At 40.4% G+C, this 19,705-nt stretch overlaps 2 protein-coding genes across 3 annotated transcripts; both read right to left on the bottom strand.

Moving 5' to 3' along the window:
- Positions 1–910: 910 nt before the first annotated feature.
- On the bottom strand, positions 911–5,252 carry LOC110284904 (protocadherin beta-6-like). 2 transcript variants are annotated; one of them, XM_021150898.2, is made up of 2 exons: positions 2,711–5,252; positions 911–1,075 (listed from the first exon to the last, which is right to left on the bottom strand). In XM_021150898.2, the coding sequence occupies exons 1-2, from the start codon at positions 4,995–4,997 to the stop codon at positions 1,017–1,019; spliced, it is 2,346 nt and encodes a 781-aa protein (XP_021006557.2). In that variant the 5' UTR covers positions 4,998–5,252; the 3' UTR covers positions 911–1,016. The 2 variants fall into 2 exon arrangements, with proteins under 2 accessions (XP_021006557.2, XP_085689682.1); XM_085833556.1 differs by lacking the exon at positions 911–1,075 and having other exon boundaries at positions 1,648–5,252.
- Positions 5,253–13,909: 8,657 nt separating this feature from the next.
- LOC110284897 (protocadherin beta-4-like) lies at positions 13,910–17,115 on the bottom strand. Its single transcript, XM_021150890.3, has one exon. It carries the CDS (start codon positions 17,012–17,014, stop codon positions 14,528–14,530), a length of 2,487 nt encoding a protein of 828 aa, XP_021006549.1. The 5' UTR covers positions 17,015–17,115; the 3' UTR covers positions 13,910–14,527.
- Between the last annotated feature and the right edge of the window lie 2,590 nt (positions 17,116–19,705).

The following is a 19,705-nucleotide window of genomic DNA, read 5'->3' as shown; positions in this document are numbered from 1 at the left end:
TGTTTTCTGCTGTCAGATAATCCATCTAAGTTAGAAGGGAATTCTACTAAACACAGGTATAATCTTTAACTTCATATTTTAAGATGAATATATTTGATGACTTTTGATCTTGAAGGAAGAGAGGGAATATGTCTCCCCAATGCTGGGAAGAGTGAACCTATGAGGCCTTACTGTTGGCCTCTAATCGCTTGTTTGCTTGTTTGTTTGTTTGTTTTTACTTCGGGTGGATATTCTTAATGCTGGACACCACACCTGAATAGTTATTTGTCACAAAGTGGGCTAGTTATTAGAGCTGTCTCTCATATTTAAGTCTTATTGATAGTTTTGTTAATCCTTAGTTTTTCTCACGTTTACATCTTTCTCACTTAAAATTTGAAGTCGAATAACCAAAACTCACATATCCAGGATAAGAAATGGTCATCTATTTCCCTTTTATATTTCATTATATCCTTAGGGGGAAACATTATTTCAGGTAAAGATGCAAATATTTAAACTCCAGAGGAGTGACGCTTGAGATATAAAAACCAAATAAAGGGTCAACAAAATCAATGTGTATACATTATATCCATGTGTGACAAATTCATAGGGAAACCCATTGGTTTGTGCAGTGAATGCATAAAAAGAGAAACATATGAGTACAGATATTAGATTATAATCCAAACTCTTCGATTGCTTACATTCTGCAAAAAGTTCAACAAAGCTTTCTTGCAGTTATATCCACACAAAATTACCTATTTAAAAATCAAAAAAATAACATAATAAGTTTATTTAGGTCACTGAATATAAGTAATTCATAACTCAGTTAAATTCATTATAATTCAAACCAATTAAGAATAAATACTTTTGTATTATGCAATAATCAGCACAATTGAAAAACTAAATTGTCTGAAAATTCTGTAAAGTTGCACCAAATAACGAATTAGGAATTAATCAAATATCATTGAAGGGACTGTCTCTTGCTTTCCATATCTACAAAACAACATGAAGTGAAATTTTCTGAGAACTAATACCCAGGATCAGATAGATTGCTGAAATTTCCAGAAATCCCCTGGCTCTTTTGAAAGGTGAAGAGAAGCTGCAGGGAAAGCAAAGGAAACACGTGTATTAATATAAACCAGAGACAGGGCCATGGTGAACAGCATGCTTAGACTGCACAACTCTCTGGATGTGATATCTGGCACCATGCCGCCATGCAATCTCACTCAGTTCCTTTTCCTATTTCTATGATAAAAATACCACAACAAAGGCAAATTATGGAAGGAAAGATCCTCCCAGTTCAGGATCACATCGTGATGAGGAAGCTAAAAGACAGGAGCTTGATGCAACTGGTCACACTGCATCTCCAGGCAGGAAGAAGAGAGCAGCACACTGTGCTCAGCCCACTTTCTCCTCTTCATCCAGTCCAGGATCCCAGCGCAGGGAGTGGTGCCGCCCACAATGGTCTTCCATGGCTGGCCATCCCACCTCAATTAACCTAAGCAAGACAATCCTTCCTAGGTGTGCCCAGAGGTTCTACATCTCAAGTTGACAACTGAGATTAGCACAAGACCCACAAAGGCTACATTTATACTTTTATTTCTAGAACAAAAGGATGAGTAAAAAGAAATTCTTCAACAAAATGAGATCATTAAAGCCTTGATTCTTTGGAGGACCTCAGTGGTTACTTCTCTTATTCAGATTAGTTTTAAAGTAGGATTGTGCCAAGCATTGATTTAACAGGACTTGGATATTTGTTGGTTTGCTTGTTTCTTTTTCACCTGGAAATGTACCTAGGGCCTGACAGACACTCATAGTCTACTACTGATTATAGTCTTACTCTCTTAGCACTTTTATTTAGTGACAGAGATGACAAATTATTTACATAGAAGGTTGTATCTTTAGTATTCACGAAGGGAATTTCTAAAATTAATATTATTTATAGAACAATATGCTAGGTATGTGGCGAGCAAATAATGCAGAAAATCTCTAGCATGCGTAGTTCTCAAAAAGGTACAACTCTAGCATCACAATATTTTAATACAGGGATTGTTTATAATTCAGAAGACAAATGTGATCATGGCTACTCAAAGTAACTAAAATGACTTAAGCTATGATAAAAGCTCACTAATCTGTGTTTAACATGTAAGAGATCCTATATTAAATATCCAATCATAACAAAATAAAGGGAAATAGAGAAATGAAATACAAACATCTTAGTCATAAAAACTGGAAATTGTGTGGTAAAACATGTAAAGTAGCTGGCAATTGGGAGACAGAGACAGATGGATGTCTGCTTGAGGCCTTCCTGGTATACATAGTGAATTCCGGGATAGCCAGAGCTACATAGTGAGACCCTGTTTGTATTGTTTGAAAACAATACAAAACAAAATCAGATGACACAAAATAAATTTTGTTCTGTAATATGTGGGCAAAGCAAAAACATTAGTCATGTTCTTAATATCGATTAAAACTAAAACTACTAAGTATAGTGGATACCAAGAAAGAAGTAAACATTTTGGTAATGGAGGACACTGTCAATACTTATTTAAAGCAAATCACTTCCTTAAGAGAACGGTATCATAATAGGTTTGTCAAAAACAAATTCACCGAAACAAATACAACAGTTAACTGAATATAAAACTATCTCTGCAGGTGGGACTTTCCTTCAATTCTCTCCCAGCATCCTGAACCATTACATTGGGAAGCATGGGTTTAAGGAATTTAAACTCACCAGTCCCAGAGTCTCCTTTTAGACACACCTCATACTGGTAGCTCTGAGACAGAGTTCCCATACCGCTGACATCCACCAGGTGGCCAGGAAAGTGGCCCTCAGGCACAGAGCAGACACCCAGGGAAGCAGCCCTGGACTTCTTGCATAGTCTCACCCCCACGAAGAGCAGGACAGACAAGAGGAAGAGTGAAGACACAGATGCCAAGGCAATGACCAGGTACAGCGTGAGAGTGTCATCATCTTCCTGAACGGAGTCCTGCACGACTTCAGGCAGAGGCAGGTAGGGCTGTGAAAAACCATCCACGACCAGCACTTGTAGAGTGACGCTGGCAGAGCGCTGAGGCTCTCCATTGTCCTTGACCAGCAACAGCAGCCTGTGCTTGGGTACATCTCGTTCACTCAGCATCCTGGTGGTGCGCACCTCGCCATTGTGCGCCCACACACTAAACAGTCCGGGCTCCGTGGCCTTCAGCAGCTGGAATGACAGCCAGGCATTCTGGCCAGAGTCACAGTCAACTGCCACCACCTTGGTGACCAGGTATCCGGGCTCTGCTGCCCTGGGCAGCAGCTCTGTGCAGGGTGCAGAAGCATTCTGCATCGGGTAGAGCACGAAGGGCGCATTGTCATTGTCGTCCAGGACCACCACGCGCACCAGAGCCTGGCTGCTGAGGGCGGGCAAGCCTCGGTCTGTGGCGCCCACGTGGAACTCAAAGGCCTGCAGGACCTCATAGTCCATCGCCCTGAGCGCGAACAGCTGCCCATTGTCGGGGTTAATGGAGATTAACGAGGAGAGCGGCAGCTCCGGATCATGGGGCTGCAGTAGCGAGTAGGTGATGTGGGCATTGAAGCCTGAGTCTGAGTCTGTGGCGCTGATGGTGCCTATGTGCAGGGCGGGGCTGTTGTTCTCCTTGACGAATATGGTGTAGGGGGTTTGGGTGAAGGCAGGGGCGTTGTCGTTGATGTCCACCACCTGCACTGTTATGGTGTGCTGTGTTGTGAGCCTGGGAGTGCCCAGGTCAGTGACTGTGATGGTAATGTTGTATTCAGCTTTGCTCTCTCTATCAAGTGTCCCCTCTGTTACTAAAGTATAATAATTCTCAAATGTGGACTTCAAAAGAAATGGAAGTTCATTCTGTATAGAACACACCATCCTTCCATTATCCCCAGAATCCGGGTCAGAAACGCTAAATACAGCCACGACAGTCTCAGGAGCATTTTCTGGGATAGAACTATTGAGTGAAGATATGGTGAGCTTAGGGGCATTGTCGTTCACATCCACTACCTGTATAGCTACACTGCATTTTCCTGAAAAACCTCCTGGGTCTGTAGCTACAATTTCTATGTTATAATATGGAGTTGCCTCAAAATCCAATGCCTCTTTAAGACGAATTTCTCCTGTGATTTCATCTATCACAAACGGTTGAGATAGTTCACCACCTTGAAACAGAGAATAGGCTACATTGCCATGTATCCCAGCATCTAAATCCCTGGCAGAGACTGTGACAACTAAAGCATTGAGTGGGCTGTTCTCAGGAACTTGCACCTCATAGAGTGACTGTATAAACTGGGGCGGGTTATCATTGATGTCCACAACTTCAATGTGAACTTCAGTGGTTCCTGTCCTGGGCGGTACTCCGCCATCCAGAGCCGTGAGAATTAAAGCGAGCCCAGGCTGCTCCTCCCTGTCCAGGGCTCTGTCCAGCACCAGCTCTGGGTATTTCCTGCCATCTGAGCGACTGAGAGTAACCACATGGAAATGGAGGTTGGGACTGACTGTGTAGTTCTGAACAGCGTTGCTCCCTATGTCAGAGTCATGCGCTGCCTTCAAAGGAAACATTGTCCCTGGCTGGGCGCTCTCAGGGATTTTTAGTAGCATTTTTCTGTCAGGGAACTCCGGAGAGTGGTCATTTATATCTGTGAGCTGCAGTTCAGTTTGGAAGAACTGCACAGGGTTTTCCAGTATGATCTGGAAGTGCAGCACACAGGCTTCTGTCGCCCTGCACAGCACCTCACGGTCTGGTTTTTCCTTCAGGAACAAATTCCCAGTCTCTGCATCCAGCTGCAAGAGCTCTTTGTTTCCTTTGTAATGAATTCGTGCCCCCCTAATAGCCAGTTCTCCATCCTGGAGCCCAAGATCTTTTGCCAAATTAGCAACTAAGTAGCCACTCTCTGTTTCTTCTGGCATAGAATATCTAATCGTTTCAGCGTCAGACTTCCACACTAGCAATAACATAGTAAGGAAAATGACTTGCCTTTTCTCTGGTGTTTTTCCTAGTGCGGTCGCCATTGTTCAGATTTAGTCCAGAGGGTGCTGCTTCTTCTCGTCAGTTTCAATCCAAGAAATTATTTGGCAAAATATCCTTCAATTTAATCTTTAATGCCTTACTGTCCGCGGGGTTTTCTCCCCTAGATCACAGTCAGATACCTTCTTCTTCTAGGGGGTAGATAGCGTTCTGTTTTCCAGCTTTTGTGGCTTTCTGGTTATATGCGAGCCCATAATTCTCACCCTTAGTCGACAGCGCCACCACGTGTCCATTCCCATAATTGCATGTAGTTTAGTAGTCACGAATTCTAACTCTAGTTTTGAGTTATAGCTATCACCTGTAGTTATTTATGTCACCTCCTAAATATCAGTTGTGCTAAGCATACCTCCGCTGAGCTGAAACTACGTGGAAAGATAGCCCTAACATAACATGTTAACATTGTATACTAATCTTAAAATTCTTTTGAAAATGTAAAAAAAAACTTTATGGACTTATAATTTATTAAGTTGAATGTTTCTTATTAATTTTACCCAGAAATAATTGAATTTTATACAGTTTTGTTGTGATGTAGGAAATACATTCATAAGACACCCAACTGGAATATATCCTATGGTTAATATATTCATATAAGCAGAACATAAAGAAAACCTAAAATGTACCAAACCTACCATGCTGTCTGTGGCTATTATTTGACGGTCAGCTCTACAAAAGCAGCATATTGGCTGCTACCATTACACATTACTCATCTTGGTTGGGAGTTTTATGAAATGGGTTTATAGATTACTCCTCTCTTGTGTTAGTTGATAGACATTGATTTTGTGAAGTCATATGTGACAAGTTTTTCTAACTACTGTCTCCCCATTGTCTTATGGTCCTCCTCTGTAGAAGTCTGCCTTGATTCATTTTGGTTACTCCAGTTTATGAACTATGCTAGTTTTCAGTTTTGAACTTTGTTGAAGAGTAATGCTATGAGCATTATTATATTTACCATTTTTTCTGTAATATGTATGTATTTATTTTGAACTTATTTCTAGGAACTGTGTTATTGTGCGTAGGCTTTGATTTTTCACAGCCTACTTTTAATAAGAGGACTTCAGTTCTTTAATCCCCCACCCCTTCTAGCCATACACTCACCAGAAGTAGTGGAAAGGAAAAGTTAAATAGGGCAAAGGAGGATGTAGACCTGTGTGATGGTTTGTATATTCTTGGGCCAGGGAGTGGCACCATTTGGAGGTGTGACCTAGTTGGAGTAGGTGTGCCTCTGTGGGTGTGGGCTTAAGATCCTCACCTTAGTTGTCTGGAAGTCAGTCTTCCACTAGCAGCCTTTGGATGAAGACATAGAACTCTCAGCTCCTCCTGCACCATGTCTGCCTGGATGCTGTCATGCTCCCACCTTGATGATAATGGACTGAACCTCTGAACTTCTAAGCCAGCCCCAATTAAATGTTGCTTTTATAAGACTTGCCTTGGTCATGGTGTCTGTTCACAGCAGCAAAACCCTAACTAAGACAACCTGTTTTGGAAATAATTCTTTGAAGTGAATCCAACCAGGATTGTCAGGATATCAGCAGTTCACTTCACAAAAATCAGCAGTGGTAGCTTGATCCACTCCCAAATGCCATTCATGGATCAGGAATGGCAATTTGATCCAGAGAAAACCTCGAGGCTCTGCCCATTTGCTCAAGTTTGAGGAACCATGAAGAATCCTCTACAACACCACCAGAAGTTCTTTGATGTGGTTCTCTCTGTGAAGTCACAACAATCAATGACCAGCAAAGAGTGGCAAGGTGAACCAATGCCACAGTATCATCCACTGTCTGTTGGATTATTTTATACCCTTTCCAAACATCACATGTTCTCTCAAGCATCTGCTGTAGCAAAACATCACATGCCCCCTTTCCAGGCTGTTTTCAGAAAAACACCACGTGTCTGTACTCAAGAAAACATCCTCCCATGTGTCTACCTCAGCAAAACCATCCTCTCATAAGACAGTTTCCAGAAAAAAACATCACATGACACAACTGAGTCTCCAAAGAAACAAAAAAATTCCACTTTCAATTGCTTATTAAAATGTGATAATACACCACAAGGACACTTGCTCAACCATGTTCATAGCAGCTTCAGTTGTAATAGTCATGGAAACAACGTAGGTGTCCCTCCACTGAAGAATGGATAAAGAAAATGCGATACTTTTACATAATGTATTTACACAAGGTATTACACAACTGTTAAAAATAATCATAAAATTTCTAGGCCAACGATGGGAACTAGAAAAATATCCTGAGTGAGGAAACCTAGACCCAGAAAGTCAAACATGGTATGTACCCGCTTATAAGTGGATATTAGATGTAATGTAAAGGATAACCAAGATACAGTCCACAGACACCAAGATGTTGAGTAACAAGGTGGGCTCTGGGCGCATTGTAGGAATCTCCCTGGGAAGAGAAAATATGATAGATATGGAAGGTGGACTGGAAGTGGGTAGGGACAGGAACAGGGGGATTAATTGGAGGGACTACCAGGGGAGAGAGATTTGGGAGAGAAAACTGGAATGAGAGTTGGTATTTCAGAGGTGATATAGAAACCAAGTGAAATGGAAACACCCAGGAATCTATGAGGGTGACACTAGCTAAGACTCTGAGAAATGAGGGCTACAGCCCGAACCAGCCATCTCCTGTAACCAGGCAAAACTTCCAGTGAAGAGATTGGGACACCAATCCAGCCACACAATATTTGACCTACAATTTTTACTGCCTGAGAGATGTGCGGGGATAAAGGTGGCACAGAAATTGTGGGAGTGGCTAACCAATGATTGGTCCATATTGAGACCCCTGTTATGAGATTGGTGCCAAGCCCAATTTTCATCAGAGAGGCTTTACCCAGCAACTAATGGAAACAGATGTGAAGATCCACAGCCAAACATTAGGTTCAGAGAATCATGCTAAAGAAGGGGAGGAAGGATTATAGGAGCCAGAGGGGTCAAGGTCACTACAAGAAAACCTACAGAATCAACTAACCTGGGCTCCCAGGGGCTCCCAGAGATCTTCCTGCCTCTCAGTTCTGGGATTAAAGAACTGAATCACCACACCCAGCTAACATATTTTTTAAAAGCTATTTATTTTTATTTTATTCTTCTGGACATCTATGTGACTGTATGCCAATTACGTGTAGGTGTCAGAAGAGGCTACTGAATTCCCTGGAGATGGAATTAATAAGCTGTCCAATGTAGGTCTAGGACTAAGGTCAGGAAGAACAGCAAGCACTCTTATCCACTGAACTATTTCCAGCTTCCCTTTACGCATCTTTACCATCAAGCCCAAATTTAAACAACTGTTTTCCTTTGATGTGGTGTATTCCATAGCTTTGGACAAGTAGATTGGTTTCTTGGGACTCCAAATCTTTTAAATTTTCCTATTTCTCCCTGGCTTTCCTGAATTTCTTGAAATCACTGACATTTTTACTGTCACTACAGCTGTCTCCCTTTCCAAAATGTCATGAGAATCAAAGAAGGAGTCCTTAGCTTAGTACATGCATTTAAGTTCTTGCAATGCTCTTTCATGAGGGGATGGCTCTTTTTGATGTTAAACCTTCATTTTCAGCTTCTACCACAATGTATTTATCCACTGATCTACTGGGAAATCTCCATTGCTTTAAGTTTTGATGTTTATAAAGGATGTTTCCAGAAACACAGGTGTCCACAGTTTTGTGTGGATGTGTTTTCCATTTCTTTTCATGTATACTGTAGAGCATGCTTGCTGGATCACACAGTGAGAATACACCCAGTGCTTCAAGAAACTTAGAACTGTCTTCCAAAGTAGCTACATCAGTTGTCATTCCCATTACCACGAATCAGAGTTCCTGGTGCTCCACCACCTCCTCAGCCTTTGATGGTGTTGGTGTTCTGCAATCTGGACATTCTAGTAGTTGTTTTGGGGGTACTTCAATGTTATTTTAATTGGCATTTCTTGAATGACATACAATGTGTCACAGCTTTTCATGTACATATTGACCACCTGTGTGTCTTGGAGCACTTTTACATGGCAGTGTTTCTTGTTGTTGTTGAGTTCTTAAATTCTGTGTGTAGTCATCCTCTCTGAAATAAGTTCTTTCAAACAGTTTCCCAATCTACAGCTTGATGTTTTTCTTCATTTTCTTCATAGGATATTTTGCAGAAGAAAAGATTTATTTGAATCATTGATAGTATAATTCTTGTTCCATATATTGTGTCTTTGTTGTAGAATCTTCAATTTGGTTGTATGTAATCTACATCTCTCTTAAATGTAGTCTGATAATTTAGGTTTAATTTTAATTCAATTATAATTGATGTACTATATAATGTATCTTCTCTATGTTTAGAGAATATTTTTATTTGTCCCCTATGTTTTGCTCTTCCTATATTATTCAAATGTTTTTATTTTAATTTTCTTTCAATTAGTCTTTGAATCATTATTTAGAAGTTACCTAAATTTCATCAATGAATCATCTACAATGGTGTACAATAATTAATCTCCCTATTCTTATTGGCTGCATAATCAACACTCAATCACTATTCATTTCCAGTCATTTTCTTTCTTCCTACAATTCTATAATCTCTTCTAGAATGCTTTTTTAAAATGTAGTTTCTCTAACATATTTCTTTCAGTGTTCATATTACTAATATTCTTTGTCTGAAAACTTCATTTTCTTGAGGTTCTATTCTCTCATAATAGAATTCTAGTATGATAAATGTTTCTTTTGAGATGTTAAAACATGACTCTTTTGTTGTTGGTCTCATAATTCATATCGAGAAGTTATTGCTCCATTTCTCTGATGTTTCTTTAATGAAATTTATCTCTTCATGTGATTGCTAGAATACTTTTTGCTTTTCTATTTGACTTGGATACTGCACTTTCTTATTTTCTCCTAAGGTGTGTTTTGATTTTTGTCTGTAGGCTTAGATTTTTCAAAACCTTCTTTAATTATGGTTCTTTAATGCTTCGACCTTCCATCTAGCCCACCACCCACTAGAGGTAAGGGAAAAATGTTTAATAGGAAACAGAGGTTGTGGGCCTGTTTTGAAATAGTTTTTTGAGGTGATTCCAATATTCATTATTAGAAGTCGAGTCCACTAGCAAAACACCAAACATAAATCAACAGTAGTAGTCCAGTCTACTCTGCAAATACCAAAAGTGAATCAGTAGCAGTGGCTTGATCTAGAAGAAACTGCAAGACTATGTTGATCAGCATGAGTCAAGAAGCAGCTGGAATACCACCAGAAGTTCTTTGGTGTATTTTTCTCTATGAAGTCTCAACAAGCGAAGATCAGCAAAGAAAGCAAGGTAAACCAATGCAAAAGTGTCATCAGCAAGGACCAGCAAAGCCTCAGTGAAGCCCATCAATGACCAGCAAAGAGTGGCAAGGTGAACCAATGCAAGACTGTTGTCCATTGTCTGTTGGGTTATATTTATACTTTTTCTAAACATCATGTGTCCTCTCAATTGTCACACACCCTTTCAACAGTCACCTTTCAGAAATACTAAATGTCTGTTCTTCACAAAACTTCTCATAAGACAGTTTCCAAAAATACATCCCATGACACAACTAAGTCTCCAACAAAACCAGAAATTCCCACATCATTTGTCTAGTTGGAATTTCATAAAACATCTTGAACAGTTGTTTACCAGTTTTAGACTTGAGAGCCCTAGCCCTACATGCACATGACACAGTATGTGTGTGTGTGTGTGTGTGTGTGCGCGTGTGTGTGTATACAAGTCAAGAGGATAATTACACAAGTCAGCTCTCTCTTTCCACATTTTGGGTTCCAGAGAACAAACTCAGGTTTTGAACTTGGTGGTAGCAGGCCCTTTCCCCCACTGAACCAATGTCATCTCCCTACAAATCAATTTAATTAATTATTGAAGTTGAATTTTTTTCAGACAGGGTTTCTCTGTGTAGCCCTGGCTGTCCTGGAACTCACTTTGTAGACCAGGCTGGCCTCGAACTCAGAAATTCGCCTGCCTCTGCCTCACAAGTGCTGGGATTAAAGGTGTGCACCACCATCGCCCTGCTTTTTTTAAATTCTTTTTTTTAAAGATTTATTTATTATTATATCTAAGTACACTTGTAGGTATCTTCAGATACACCAGAAGAGGGTGTCAGATCTCATTACAGATGGTTGTGAGCCACCATGTGGTTTCTGGGATTTGAACTCAGGACCTTTGGAAGAACAGTCGGTGCTCTTAACCACTGAGCCATCTCTCCAGCCCTTAAGTTGAATTTTTAATACTATCTTTCAGTCTAAGATCTGAGCCTTCTAAGTCAAATGTTTTCCCCCTTCATTTATTCTTGTCTCTAAGTAGTGGGGCTTACACTGAATCTTTCTACTGAAGACTGGATGTTTATGTGAAAACTTAACCTAAGATCAAGCTCCTATTTTCCCTCCAGAGAAGTCCTTTTGAGTTTTGCATGGTAGAGCCAGGTCTAATCAAATTATTCTAATCCAAACAGGCATTGTGCTTAATTACGGTTAGTTTCAGGCCTGGTGAACAGCAAACACTACTTAATTTCCAGTTGAGAACTTGGATTATTGATATCTCTTTCCTACTCCAGGCCAAACTCTAATTTTTGCATAGCAAGAAAAACAGTATTTTGCCTCTGCATTCAGGTTATATAACTGTAGGTTATATTTTTCAAAATCTTTAAAAAGTGCACATAAATGTTTTAACCTTTCTTCTAGCCCACCACCCACCGGAGGAAGTGGACAGGAAAGGTTTTTTTTTTTGTTTGTTTGTTTTTTTTTTTTTTTTTTTTTGTTTTTCGAGACAGGCTTTCTCTGTGTAGCCCTGGCTGTCCTGGCACTCACTTTGTAGACCAGGCTGGCCTCGAACTCAGAAATCCGCCTGCCTCTGCCTCCCGAGTGCTGGGATTAAAGGCGTGTGCCACCACGCCCGGCAGGAAAGGAAAGGTTAAGCGAAGGGGGATGTGGACCTGTTTAGAAATAGTTCTTTGTAGTAAATCTAATCTGTTTTGTCAGGATATCATCAATTCAGTTCACAGAAATCAGCAGCACTTGCAAACACCATTCACCAATCAGTAACAGCAATTTGATCCAAACAAAACCTCGACGGTCTACCAATCAGCCTGAGATCATGGAAGCATCAAGAAGGCACTGGAACACCATCAGAATTTCTGTGGTGCATTTCTCTCTATGAAGTCACAACAAATGATGACCAACAAAGAGTGGCAAGGTGAACTAATATCACACAGCATTGTCAGCAAGGACCATGATCAGCAAAACCCAACAATAACTAGCAAAGCGTAGCAAGGCGAACCAATACCACACAGCATCACCCACTGTTTGTTGGATTATATTTATACACTTTCCAAATATCATGTGTTCTTTCCAGCATCTGCTCTAGAAAATCATCACATGCCCCCTTTTCTAGGCAGCTGCCAGAAAAACACCACATGTCTGTTCTCAACAAAACATCCTGCTATGTGCCTGCTTCAGGAAAAAATCCTCTAAAGACAGTTTCTAGACAAACATCACATGACACAACTGAGCCTCCAAAGAAACCAGAAATTTCCACTTGATTTAACTGTGTATTTTCTCCCTGAGTACATGTCCTGAGAGAAGGAACTAGACTTCAATCTTCAATATACTTAAGTTTCCGTTTACTCTGTCTCTGTGAGCAAACAACCTGTTGTTTGCTCAGACTCAGCAAACTTCTTTGGGAGCAAGCAGACAATAGGACTTGTTGCTCATCCCCATGGGATTTGATTCTCGGTGATTTAAGCCCACCCAATTATCATACAGCACAATCTCTGTGGCTGAACAGTAATGGTTTCTGACCTTTCACCTGCTTTTATGATTGTTTTCTCTTACCAGATCCTTCATGTAAACTTCAAGCAACAGAGACCAGAGAAGAATGATAGGAGCACTCTCATATGTAGTCTGTATAAAGGCACTATGTGTAGTCCATGCTGTAAAAAGGACTATATAACTCACATACTATGAACAGCTTGGTATGTTTACATGATTAACTTGTCTGTTCAGAGTTACCACACCATTCCTGTCTAGATACCCCTGGAAGAGTTTCAGGATAAATCCAGCGAGTGTAAATAAACCTGTCAGAAGATCCTGCACTTGTTATCCACAGAATGAGGGAAGCGGTCAGGTGATGATAATGAGAGAAATAAATATATCACAACTCTAAAAAAAGTGACTGACCACCTGCCCAGAGACTAAATTCTGAATGACTGGCTGCTACACCTTCCTCCTGTGTAATCTGCTGCCTGGAAGCAAGACATAAGGTAGGTTTTAGAGTGTTGACTTGCTGCCTTCTCAGATTGGCAGTTCTCTAAATAAAGTGATGTAAACATTCCACTTCTGACACTTCTATAGACTAAGGCAACACAAACTCCAGTATCTGGTTACATTTCGAGACATGGTCTTGCTACATAACATTGGCTGGCCTGGAGCTTACTATTGAAGACCAGACAGTCCTTGAACTTAAAGATCTGCCAGGTTCTGGGGGATTAAGGGCATGTACCATTATGCCCCGCTATAGAAAGAAAGCTTTTTAACTCCTCATTTCTTTGTCTAATTTTACTGACTGTTTTACAGTCACATTGACATAAATATAGTTAGGTAGAATCACACAATGTGTGTACTAGATCCACTAAACATAGCATAAAACAATTATAATACAATACATGCTCTTCTGTTCAATCATGAGCAAAACAGTATTTATTTACTAGAATGGCAAATGCATTTGATTGAGAATTTAAGTTAAAAATAACTGAAGTCACATTAAACATCAACGAAGAAATGAAAATAGTAAAGGGGATTCTATTGTTGATTTTAAAAAGAACTCATAGCTACCAAATGACAAAACACAAGAATATTATGTCACAATAATAAGCTCTGAACAAGACGGTCAGAATGCAGAAGTTTCTCCTATTGGAAGACAGCGCAAGCTACAGTAAGATGCAGCATAACTTTACGCTTTAGCTTCTGCCAAGTGTGAGGTAAGAAAGGATAAACCCGGCGCTTCATTATCTCAGAATGCTTGGATTTGGATTTTGCTTTTTGAAAAAAAAATCATGCTAAGCAATGGATTAACAACTTTATTTCATGAAAAGAATGACAAACATTTATGATGCTCACGACAAGTGTCACAACTGAGTGTTCTAATGAAGTGCATCTTAACATGATTTGGGAAAAATAAGTATTCTAAGACCAAATAATTCTAAGCATTCTGATCTTAAAAATATAAAAGATACAGTTAGAACAGGTGTCATAATTATACAGAAATCCAAATTTTCTTATGAGCATTAAAGTCACTTTAGGAAATTCTATGCTACTTGAGTTACTTGTAGTTGTGAAATTACTATTCACCAAAGACACTGAATATGTAGAAAACCCACATTTAACATAATGATAGAATAAGCGTGCGTAATATGAATAGGATAAACAAGAGCCATTGGAGACATGCACAAGGTAGTTTCTCCTAAAGTTAGTTAATATTACACTTACCCATATAAAAGTGTATTAATTCTTAAGATTAATTACTTAGTTGAATACAAAGCTATCCCTGCAGTGGGGACTTTCCATAATTTCTATCCCAGCATTGGGGATCATGGGTTTCAGTAACTTGAACTCACCAGTCCCAGAGTCGCCCCTCAGACACACTTCATACTGGTAGCTTTGGGACAGGGTCCCTGCTCCACTGATATCCACCAAGTGGCCAGGAAAGTGTTCACCAGGCATAGAGCAGCCATCCAGAGAGATCTCTCTGGCCCTCCTGCACAGTCTTACCCCCACAAACAGCAGCACAGAGAGGAGGAAGAGAGAAGACACAGATGCCAAGGCTATGACCAGGTACAACGTAAGCACGTCCTCATCTTCATGGGCGCGATCCTGTGCTACCTCTGGAAGAGGTAGGTAGGATTGTGAGAAGCCATCCACTAGCAGCACCTGCAGAGTGACACTGGCAGAGCGCTGAGGCTCTCCATTGTCCTTGACCAGCAACAGCAGCCTGTGCTTGGGTGCATCACGCTCACTCAACAACCTGGTGGTGTGCACCTCTCCATTGTGTGCCCACATGCTGAACAGCCCAGGTTCCGTGGCCTTGAGCAACTGGAAGGATAGCCAGGCATTCTGGCCAGAGTCGCGGTCCACTGCAACCACCTTGGTGACCAGGTAGCCTGGCTCCGCAGCTCTAGGCAGCAGCTCAGTGAAGGGAGCCGAGGCGTTCTGCATCGGGTAGAGCACGAAGGGCGCATTGTCATTGTCATCCAGCACCACCACGCGCACCAGAGCCTGGCTGATGAGTGGAGGTGAGCCTCCATCTGTGGCGCCCACGTGGAACTCGAAGGCCTGCAGGGCCTCATAGTCCAGCGCCCTGAGAGCAAACAGCTGCCCATTATCAGCGTTAATGGAGATTAACGAAGAGAGGGCCAGTTCCGGATCATGGGGCGGCAGCAGCGAGTAGGTGATGTGGGCATTGGAGCCTGAGTCTGAGTCTGTGGCACTGATGGTGCCTATGTGTAGGGCGGGGCTGTTGTTCTCGCGGACAAACATGCTGTAGGAGGTTTGGGTGAAGGCGGGGGCGTTGTCGTTGATGTCAGACACCTGTACTGTTATAGTGTGCTGGGTTGTGAGCCTGGGTGTGCCCAGGTCGGAGACCATGATGGTGATATTGTACTCAGCTCTGCTTTCTCTGTCCAGAGGGCTCTCTGTCACCAGGGTGTAGAAATTCTTGAAGGTGGATTTCAGAATGAATGGCAGATTCTCTGGAATAGAACAAACCATCTTTCCATTCTCTCCGGAATCCCTGTCTCCAACTCTGAAGATGCTTATGATCATCTCAGGAGCATTTTCTGGGACAGAGCTGGTCAGTGAAGATATGGTCAGCTCTGGGGCATTGTCGTTCACATCCACCACCTCGATCGTTACAGAGCCTTTCCCAGAAAGCCCACCTCCATCTATGGCTTCGATTTCCACATGGTAAGATTTAATTTTTTCAAAATCCAATTTCTTTTTCAATCGCATGTCTCCAGTAGTTGCGTTTATTGAGAATGTTTGTTGGATTTCATCTGATGCTTGAAAGAAGCCATAGGAAACTCTCCCAAAGTTGCCAGCATCTGCATCCCGAGCTAAGACAGTCAGGACTGGGGAGTCTGGGGGACTGCTCTCTAGGACCTGCACCTCATAGGGGCTGTTCACAAACTCAGGAGCATTGTCATTGATGTCCATGATCAGGATTCGAACCAGGGCTGTTCCTGACCTCGGTGGAGACCCTCCATCCAGAGCTGTGAGGGTTAAGCTCAGCTCTGCCTGCTCCTCTCTGTCCAGGCCTCTGTCCTGCACCAACTCTGGGTATTTTTTGCCTTTACTATTATTTCGAGTGAGGATATGAAAATAAGGGTTGGGGCTGACTGTGTATTGTTGAAGCCCATTGCTGCCCACATCCAAGTCCTGGGCTAAATTCAGTGAAAATTGTGTGCCTGGCTGGCTGTTCTCCGGTATTCTCAAGAGCAGTTCTCTATCTGGGAATTCTGGAGCATGATCATTTATGTCCTGGATCAATAATTCTCCTTGAAAATATTGCACTGGCTTTTCAAGAGTCACCTGGAAATGCAGCACACAGGGATCCACAGTGCTACATACCTCCTCCCGGTCTACTTTCTCCCTCAGAAGCAAATCTCCAGTCTCAGGATCCAGCAGCAATCTCTGCTTGTAATCATCAGACACCACCCGTGCAGACCTGGCAGCCAGCTCCCTAGATCCCAGACCCAGATCCTTGGCCAGGTGGGCTACAAAAGAGCCACTTTCTGTTTCCTCTAAGATAGAGTATCGAATTGTTGGCTCACTGCAAACCTGAACCAAAACCATCACAAAAATAAACGCCATTACTTGCCTGTTTAGGTGCATTCTCCCCAGCTTCTCCATGATGAGGAAATGCATGCTTGCATCCAATCCTGTAGCAGTCTCCAAATGCTTTGAAACACTGAATTCTGTTCCCCTCTTTGGAGGAATCTTCACCGTGTTGCTCATAATCTCATATTAATCCATTATATTCTTGCCCCCAAAACTTCTATAGCTCCATAGTGCTTGCAAAGCTCTTGTCTGCTTCCTTTGTTCTGTATTGCAACAGTGATTCCGGGTATTTTGTGATTTTTAATCACAATCTTAGCCTGCAGCGCCACCCTGTGTCTTTTTGGGATAATTGATACAATTCTAGTTTTAAGGCAAACAAGCCTTTAGTGTCAAAACACAATTTTAATGTTCAGACTAATGACATTTTGAAAGTGTATATAGTTTTTGTTCTTTGGCAACATTGTTATCGCCTTATATTGCATAATTTGGTAAGGTCATTCACTACTATGTATAAGAAGAACCATGTACACAAAGTAGAAGACAGCTCATCTTCCCACATATACTTTGAAATTTTGAATAATCAGGTTAAAAAAAAAACCCAGGAAATTCTATTTCTAAAAGTGCTTTTTCACAGTGCCAAAAGAACAAAGTTGCTTGCTTAAAATCAGCAGTTTGTGTCATTAGTATAAACTATTACAGAGGGAATTGTCTTTTGGAAAACTCTAATGTACAGATAGAGATGAATAGATCAGATTAATCAGCTGACCACCTGAGTGAAATAGCTACAAACCAAATAGTGCAAACCAAAATTTAATATTGGCCAACCTTCTAATTCTAAAGCATTTGGAGGTAGTTTGACATTATGAATTTTTGATGCAACCTCAGACAACTAACAACTCTTTCCTGTATGTATTTAAATAGAAAATAGTATCTATGTATTTAATGCATAGAAATCAGCCAAAGAATTTATTTTCAATTTAGAACATTTCTCTAAAATCAGGAAACATGATTTTTTTTAAAAAGGTGTCCTTTCTTCTTTCTCTTTCTTTCTTTCTTTCTTTCTTTCTTTCTTTCTTTCTTTCTTTCTTTCTTTCTTTCTTTCTTTCTTTCTTTCTTCTCCTCCTCCTCCTCCTCCTCCTCCTCCTCCTCCTCTTCTTCTTCTTCTTCTTCTTCTTCTTCTTCTTCTTCTTCTTCTTCTTCTTCTTCTTCTTCTTCTTCTTCTTCTTCTTCTTCTTCTTCTCTCTCTCTCTCTTTTGACTGTTCAGTAGTACTAGGATTTTCAAATGAAAAATTTAGAGATGTTTTGCAATTTCTGGGGAAAAGGCAAACTGGCATTTTGATAAGAATTCCATTAAGTTGTAAACTAGTTTGAGGGTTATCTCTAATATCTAGTCTTCAAGTACACACACACTTTCTCCTTAGATAGGTCTCCTGTAATTTCCTTCAGTGTTGCCTAGTGTTCTCTATGAAATTTGTCTACACACATTTTTGCTTCCTTTCTAAGCATCCTGATCCTTTTGATTCCAAGGGACTTTTCCCTCATGTCCACTTTGTCCAATGCAGAGGTGGTTAATCTTTGGGTAATGATCTTCTATTATACGCACTTGCTGAATTTGTTCATTCATGTTACCATTTTTGCAGATTATTTAGAATTTTATACATGCAAGGCCACATCATCTATACATAGAGAAGTCTATAGAAGTATTGTGTTTTCCTCTTCTAATTATCAGATTTTCTGAAATGCTTTTCTGCATTGTGACATTTATCCATAAGGCATATTTAATTATTTTTCATTGTATGTTGAGCCAGTATGTTCCCAGGTAAATTCTTTACAGCGGTGAAATGTAATCTCATTTATTATTGGTGTTTGTTTGCCAGTATTTTGTTGAGGTGTTTTAAATAATTGCTGGTAAGACAAATGGGTGTATACTTTTCTCCCCTGTTACTATATTTGTCTGGCTTTATCAGTTTTCTGCCATAGAGTGAGTTGACTAGTAGTTGCTTCTCTGATCTTTGTTATTACAGCAGTAATGTTTGACACATGACTATTGTCTTTGTTAGGGTTCTTTAGAGTCACAGAACTTTTGGAATGTCTCTCTCTATATTGGCAGAATTTATTGTGTTGATTTACAGTCTGTAGTCCAATTACTCCAACAATGGTCAGCTGTGAATTGGGAAATGCAAGAATCTAGTAGTTGCTCAGTCCCAAAGGGCTAGTTGTTTCAGCTGGTCTTCTGCAGAAGTAGATTCCAACATAGGTGCTGGCAAGTAAATGTAAGCAGGTGAAGAAAAGCAAATCTTCATTCTTTTTTAAATTTTTATTTATTAAACCAATAACATTTATTTTAAAATACACAATTCAGTGTATTTTAAAATACACTGTGACATTTTTTAAGTCATCAAAATAATTTATAAAAGTTAAATGCCTCTTAAATATACACAATATCTTCTGAAGCTAAAAATAATATGCACTCAACCAGGTTTTAAAATCTATCTGGACATTAACCATGATAGAAGTAGAAAAAAATCTCTTATAAAGTCCTCTATGAAAGGAAATTGTGACAGATTCCTTGATTAGACAGAAACAATTCCATCTCCAAGAGAGAATACACAGTATAACTGTGACTTCATAGAATGAATTAGGCAGTATTCCTTCTGTTTCTATTTTGTGGAATAGTTTGAAAAGTATTAGTATTAGGTCTTCTTTGAAGGTCTGACAGTATTCTGCGCTAAACCCATCTGTGCCTGGGCTTTTTTTTTTGGTTGGGAGGCTTTTAATGACTGCTTCTATTTCTTTAGGGGTTATGGGACTATATAGATGGTTTGTCTGATCCTGATTTAACTTAGATATTTTGTATCTGTCTAGAA

This window comes from Mus caroli, unplaced genomic scaffold (assembly GCF_978045245.1).
Source record: "Mus caroli unplaced genomic scaffold, Mus_caroli_1 scaffold_19, whole genome shotgun sequence".
Classification (NCBI taxonomy): Eukaryota; Metazoa; Chordata; class Mammalia; order Rodentia; family Muridae; genus Mus; species Mus caroli.
Note: the sequence above shows the minus strand (reverse complement) of the source record. Positions and strands in the feature narration are given on the sequence as shown.